This window comes from Sycon ciliatum, chromosome 1 (assembly GCF_964019385.1).
Source record: "Sycon ciliatum chromosome 1, ocSycCili1.1, whole genome shotgun sequence".
Classification (NCBI taxonomy): Eukaryota; Metazoa; Porifera; class Calcarea; order Leucosolenida; family Sycettidae; genus Sycon; species Sycon ciliatum.
Window position 1 is genome coordinate 86,616,216 of NC_088643.1, and position 7,578 is coordinate 86,623,793.

Sequence of the window (7,578 nt, forward strand, 5' to 3'; positions counted from 1 at the left end):
ACACACACACATAGTCATACACAGTCACAGAGTGTCACACACGCAAGCACAAAGTACTACTACTACTAGTACTTAGTAGTAGTAGTATGACAGACACCATGTACACAAGCGCCCCACACCACCCCCACCACCTGCACCTCTTGCCATGGGCATGGAGTCATAAAATACCGGTATTAATATTTTACGACTCCCGGCACTGGCTGTATGCTCTTCATACTTCGTAGATCTATGGTCCTGGATGGATGGGCATGGCCAGGCCAGATGACCTGAGCTGAGTGAGTGATTGGCTTGGATGTTGACCATGTTGACGTAACGGTCGTTGGACCGTTGGGGTCGAATGCAGAGCTAGCTTGGCCAGCTTGGCCAGTTTTCCACACGTGCTGAATGAACGCAACAGTATGCATAGTAATGAGTCCCATCACAGCTGAATGCTGAGTGCATTGTAATAAACAGGCATGTGCAATCCGTAGTTGCGACCAGTTGCTGGCGGGTGCGCGCTGTGCAGTGCTGGGGAGAAACACAGCGAGGATCCGCTGATGTCCAGGCAAGGCAAGAACTTGAAGGATGGAGAGAGAAAACGACATCGGAATGTCGGTAGCTGGTGGAACGTCCACTGCAGACCAAGGAAACATGGAACAGCAGGTAAGACAACTCAGGCAAAAACAAACGTTCGGCCACTGTTTCGTCTCCCGTACTATTTTGCGTACTCGTGGGTCGTGTTGTATCCCGACAGTCTTTGCTTACTCATCATGACCTGAACTTACTTGCAGAAAGACAGCTAGCCCCTCGCGCGACCCGGCCTCAATCAAATCTCAGTCGATGCGCAACTGGCAAAATTTAATAGATTTGCCTTTCCGATGGCTAGCATGATTCTCCTTGTAATTGTGGAGGGTTGTTGCTGGTGATCACGCTAGTCGCTAGTGATCTCCTTGCGATGGTGGGAGAAACGATTCACCAGGTGTACTGGGTGACGGTGCAAGTAATGATGCTGCGGTCTTTCTCCTTAGTAGAGTCCTTACCTTCGAGCTCCTGATGTTGTTGCTGTCAAAGAGAGTTTGGAATACTGGATATTTAATTGGACTATCTTGGCGAGGGCATTACTGGCTGTTGACGCTCTTTGTGTCTTTCTTTGTGCATCCATACCCTTCCCTGAATTTGCTTTCTTGCAGGCTGTTTCCGATGTAAATGATTCCGACAAGAAGCAATGCTGCGTAAAGCTCGATCGTATTCCGAAGCGTATAAACGTGGCGTTGCCGATCCAGAGCTTCATACCAGGCCTAGCGACAGGCCCCGCAGCTGGAAGCGTTCTACCGATTTTCTCCAATACCGGAATGCCGCTCTACCTCGGGATCGTACCCGCTAGCCATCAGCAACAACAGCAGCGGACAGCGCCAGTGGGAGTGCAACAGCGACAAGCTGGCGAGACTGTCACGGTGGACAAGGTCGTGTACAAAGTTGGCCCTACAATGTGCAGGGAAACCAAAGTGAATTTGCTGAAATCGGCTGATGTCTGCAATCCATGTGTGTGTAAAAGCGAGGATGGTTGCGAGCGATGTGAGGATCGCTACTCGACCGTGGCCCAAACAGATAGGCACCGTGAAGATGGAGATACGAGCAGCATAACGGAAAGGTCCGAGGTGGCTCCATCTATATCTTCCATACCAGATGTTCATTCCGAAAGAGGTTAGTGTGGAATGAGTATTTGCCCTGCTGCACGTGACGGTGTACATGTACTACCGTACTACATCATAGTACATGACTGTACTGCGGTACTATCTGACTTTGCTGTTTGGGATACTGACATACATGTACTCAGAGTACATGACATTCTACAGTCCTGTACAGTCATGTATATTGTACACCATATCACCCGTGACTGTGGTGTGCGTGCGTGCGTGTGTGTGTGTGTGTGTGTGTGTGTGTGTGTGTGTGTGTGTGTGTGTGTGCGTGCGTGTGCGCCAGCGTGTGCGTGTGCCTCCTTACACGTTGTATACTATTGTCTAGAGTAGTGTGTTGTGTTGGGTGTTGTGCTACAGGGTACAGCATAGGTGAAGATGAGGAGGCAAGCTCAGTGACAAGCGACGTAAATCTCAGATATGGGAGACGAGCAGCAAGAGCCCCGTCCCAAGCCTCACAGCAGTCGTACGAGCGCGAGTCAAGAGCTCGCACACACAGCGGTCGCCCCCAGGGACGTGGTGTCCAATTCCCAAATAGTCTTGCCGCCATACTGAAGCAATCCAAGTCAGGCGGTGCTGACGAGGAAGGTGGCCTGGATGAGGATGACATTAATGTTCTGACCGCCATCACTGGCAGTCCTCCTGGATCTCATGACGATGTGCATACCGCCAACTCCGATGTACATTCGCAGGGAAATGCCGACTGGAATGCGGAGCGCTCTGCGTATGCAGCGAGCAGCATGACAGCGTCAACTCGTGATGGTGGGGGTGCCGCTGGTGCTATCTACAGCGATGACAGTGACGATGATGATGATCCCACTGGAAAGAAGGTATGCATACCCGATCATGTACTACAGGGATACACACCTTGCATAGAAAGAACAAACATTTAGTAAGAGCCCCGGATTTCCGCAGGGGATGATAGGAGGGTGGTACAATAGAGAGGCTTATCAGCCAGCTATCAGTCTACATACATTACACGGTAGGCGACTTCCATTGCTCAAAGCATGCTCAAAGCCATACCTGGGGGTAGAGCTCTCTTAGCCTCTCTATCACAGATTCAGCCTGGTCGTTTGTAGCGATATTCATTATGTTGTGTACTTCTTGTTTGTTAAAAAAACTGTCTACATGTTCTCCAGCAGTCGGAAGCACGGTTTGAAAATATTTTGATCAACATTTACGTAACAATCACCGTATGCTGTCGTGATGAAATCCAGTCTCCTGAGTTGGTTATCTTCCTGCACTAGTGCGTAGCCCATGAGTCAGGTCTGGGGCTGCATGGCGGCCTGATGATGCTAGCTTATAGTGACTCACATGATTGGATTTCATTCAGCAGCACTGTACATTCTATGAGCTCATGTACGTCATGTACGTCGTATGCGTGTGTGCGTGTTTCCGATTCTGTATCAGGTCCTGATGCGAAGCCCCGCCGATATCCGCGTTGTCGAGAAGCTATTTGGCCTGAGCACTGTATCGACTGAGGAGGCCATGAGAATTGCAACCATGCCCGTCCAGGAACTGAACAAACTCATGCAACAAGCCGGCTTGAGTGATGCAGACTCTTCTCTTGTCCGGGACATACGGCGGCGTGGTAAGAATAAAGTTGCTGCCAGGAATTGCCGAAAGAGGAAGATTGAGAATATTGAGAAGTTAGAGGGCGAGGTCGACTTCCTGAACTCAAAGCGGGAAAGCTTGCTAGACGAGCTTCGGAAGGTGAAGACGGATACGGAGAAGTATAAGAAGTGTGTCCAAAGAATCCGGCACTTCATGATAAAGAAACGGGGCCATGCCTCTGCCGGTAGCCAGACGAACTTATCTACCATATCAGCAGCTGACATCAATACTACGAATGCACTTGCTGCTTCCGGCTCGTTGGGCCAGGATTATCTCAGTAGTGTGCCATTCTCAGCAACATCTACAGACAGCTCTGTCTTCACTGCTCTGGACGGACAGTCGGAAGGTATGGGCTCAACGAGCAATCTGCTAGCCGCATCATCTTCCTCTCTACAACATCAACGCCAGCATCAAGCAGTGCAACGGACTGGTAGCGGTGGTAGCAATGCTGGCGAGTTTCTTTCAGTTCCGGCTCAGTTGAGCGTCATTTCCGGAATGAATGCAATGGCTGGCTATCCACCTGCATCCCTACCCGACGGAAGCCGGGCCATTTTAGACTTGCAGCAACTCACTCCAGAGAGCCCTCCCACGTCCAGTACCAATGCCACATCTGTTGCTGGCATGTACTTCAACACAAGCAATCAAGGAGTGACCGCAATGACCAGCCTCCCAGGAGTATCCCAGACTGCCACAAATGTCGCCCCGATTCCAGCTGGCATACAAATTCAACCGCCGTTTCAGACGTTATATGCTGGATCTGCCGGGACAGGGCAGAATGTGCAACTTAGTGTTCTGCCACAAGGCACAACATGGGTTCCCGCACAATGGCCGGCAGCGGCAGCATTCCGCCCCGCCATGCAATGAACTATGCAGTGTGAGGCGGCTATGTGACGATTGCCGAATGCCGACATCTTGGCTAGGATGCATAGTAGATTGTTAGACCGGTGGCCGGGTGGCTCCGCCGCATCACTGCCCCCCGTAGCACAGTCTTGTAACCAGCTGTATCTCCACCCTGCCGGAGTGCGACTCGTCTCCAACATGAACATCATGCAGACAAGTAGAGGGTGGGGATGAGAGCACGGCCGATGATAGGAGTTTTCAGTTCTAACACTTGCTTAGGCTGATAGTGCAGAGCTTGTAGATCCTAGATACGTTTTATACACAATTGCAATGATGAGATTACTGAGACAACTTGGAAAGCCATGCTCCTCCTGTGGGTTGGTTTTCTGGAAAATATGAATGTTGCTGAGCAGTCTAGCAATCTGGGAATTCCCGCTATTGTCATTACTGTCATTTTTTGTCTAAACAATTTTGATTGATTATTGGTGAAGAGATTACTGTGACGTAGTAAATGTTTGCTGCAAACAGACATTGTAGGTCATTGAATGCGTATGTCAAAGATCAATGTTTTTTATCTCAACTATTTGTGAAGATCCGTGTGCCTCGGACTGTGCGGACTGCCATAGCAACGCAGTGGAGAGTCCGCTGCAGTCTTATCAGAGTGTGTGTCTTCTCAGTGATGGCAGTATAATCCGCATGAGCGGCCACAGTCTGAGCCGGCGTAGCAACGGGTTCTTCCTGGCTGTCTCCACAGACAGTGTGATGTCCAGCCTGAGATAGTGAGAAATGACTCTGACGTCACTGCTGGGCTGTAAAACCACCCCTTGCATTTGTTTGTAGTCGCCGACCCTGCTACCCATGCCGGGCACCCCTGATAACTGCCAAGACCGTCGTAACTGGACTTTCTCATGTAGAATATTGACCGTGCCGTGCCGGCCCCTGTGCTTTTGTAGTGCCTCAGTAGCTGAGCACGAGCAGACATTACGGATGGCCAGCCGGGATGCAATTCTTGGATCATCATGTGACCAAATTAGCTCCAATCCCGTACATGGAGACGAAAAGCGCAGCTTGTACATGAATAGAGCATGTGGAGCCGGGCTGGCCGTGACCACACACTCACACACAGTCGTCAGTCTGTGCTGGACTTTCAAGTTTTGAGCGGCCTCAGCCAGTGTTGCATGGTGTAGTCGTTTCAAGCCTTACCGTATTCAGTTCTTGTGGGCCGGGTTCGAATTTGCCACTGCACGACGGGTGCACCATATTTCAGCTTGGGTCATTTGTCCCAGTGTTGACCCGGACCCAGGCGCGGTGCCACGGCAGAGCTTGTGGACCTACAGTTTTTACACACAGCAGTCAAATTTCAATTTTGCAATAGATCTACATGTATGAAGAAGCACTCATTCAGCAAGAAGATAAGTATGACTACAATCATGTACATGAAAAACATGTAGCATTTACAGTAATTTTAATTTACACTACCTTTTATTAGGTGATACAATCATGTACCAGATGTACAGGCATCAAGATTGCCCATTGTATTGACCTGCTTCAGTATAGACTATAGGATGTTTTTGTCATTTCACTCCATCGTTAGGGGTGGCCACATCATGCAAATTATTTTGTCCAAAATTGAAATTCAAAAAGCGAAAAACGGTCAAAATGTTTTAAGAAAATTCAAAAAATCCCCCAAAATGCAGAAAAAATTCGATCCGTTGCCATGGTTTTTACAGTACTCGTACCCAATAGTTCCAAAAAAAACAAAAAAATCAACAAACTGTTTATCATGTGTACGTGTGTCTGTGTGCTTCCAAATTCGGGGATGGGTGTCAAAAGGTCAAAGGTCAAAGGTGTGTGTATTTGAAAGTACTGTTTTCACATGTCAAACTTGGTAATATATTGAGCAGCACATGTAGTAGTAGTAGTAGTAGAATTTATTATTTTGATAGGGAAGGCCCTACAGACGTTGCCGTCTTGTTACAGGGAACCCTAAGTGCTCTTTACAGAGCGAAACAAAAACGGATAGATGCTCAACCTGACGACACGAGACAGGCAGAGAATTCCACCTATCAGCGCCAAGGAAAGAAATGGAGAACATGCCATATCTAGTGGTAGCAGCGGGCAAAGAAAGTGAAGAGAATGATTGCCCTCTAGTGCGCCTCTCGGTGCAAGTAGCAGCCGACTGGAGGGTGAACATTGAGGAAAGAAGAGGACTTGTAAGCTGATGAATACAGCGGAAAACAAAAATAAAAAGCCTCAAGTTGAGACGAGATTCGAGGGAGTATAACTTAGCGTGCCGCAAAACAAAGACAGTCGGGGTACGGCGAGGGAGACCAAAAACCTGTTTCATGCTGATATGACTTAAAGTAACAAGGCGAGAGTATAAAGATGGTGTAAGACAGTGAGCATACGAGTTGCTGGCGTATTCAATAGTGGATTGGATGAGGGATAAATAAAATATTCGCTTAGTTGTGTGGTCTACTGTACGGCGGCAGCGGCGGAATGCTCCTATCTTCTTATAAACAGATGTACATACATGGTTGACGTTGATCCTCAAAGGTGAGGTGTTGGTCAATAACGAGGCCAAGATAACGCGCTGTGGCAGAAGGTCGAATATCGACACCACCGCATGCAATGGTAAGATCCGGCGGAAGAGGCAGAGCCTTCTTCCGAAGCACCATGAACTTCGTTTTCTGGGCATTCAAGATGAGACCAATGCTTCCAAGGTACGTATTTAGTCTGTTCAACTCACTTGTCAACTTGTGCTGAAGTTCTCCAGTAGACTGACAGTGTATATAAAAGGCGATATCGTCAGCATACTGTTGGGACTCTGCGTGGCGAAGTACTCCAGGGACATGTCGCACGTACAAAGAGAATAACAGAGGCCCTAGCACCGACCCTTGCGGAACGCCTCGTGTACAATGTGTCTCGTCTCCTCTGGTATTTCCAATTTTCACCTGTTGTCGTCGACCCTGGAGATAGCTGGAGAACCACTGTAGTGCTACTCCGCTTATGCCAATAGCTTGAAGTAGTTCATGGCGTACCCGATCGAAGGCCTTGCTCATGTCCACGAGTACAACCCCGCAATACTCGCCCTTGTCCACACTCATCATCCAGCGGTTTACTGCGAGAGTTAACGCATCCTCACAGGAGTGCCCTCTGCGGTAGGCGAATTGCTCGTCTGGGAGAATACGAAGCTCAGCGTGATCTTGAAGATGTATTCTCCTGATGTGACATCACTGCACTGTCGTTCTCCAAAAACGGCCAAAATTCAATCCTGATGGGTCAAAATTCCAAAAAAATTCAAAGTGCAAAAATCCAACCAAAATTCAAAAATAATTGCAAACATTTTGTGGACAAGCCTATGCATCGTGCGTGCGCGTGCATCATGTCAGACTCACAGGAATGACATAATCATGACATCGATTGTTTATTTTGCACAAAAAGATTT

General features: G+C 48.5%; 1 protein-coding gene across 1 annotated transcript; it reads left to right on the forward strand.

Moving 5' to 3' along the window:
- The first annotated feature begins 203 nt into the window (after nucleotides 1–203).
- Nucleotides 204–4,710, forward strand: LOC135806113 (uncharacterized). The gene is made up of 4 exons (XM_065320259.1): nucleotides 204–642; nucleotides 1,170–1,683; nucleotides 2,037–2,506; nucleotides 3,087–4,710. The coding sequence occupies exons 1-4, from the start codon at nucleotides 565–567 to the stop codon at nucleotides 4,152–4,154; spliced, it is 2,130 nt and encodes a 709-aa protein (XP_065176331.1). The 5' UTR covers nucleotides 204–564; the 3' UTR covers nucleotides 4,155–4,710.
- The last annotated feature ends 2,868 nt before the right edge of the window (nucleotides 4,711–7,578 follow it).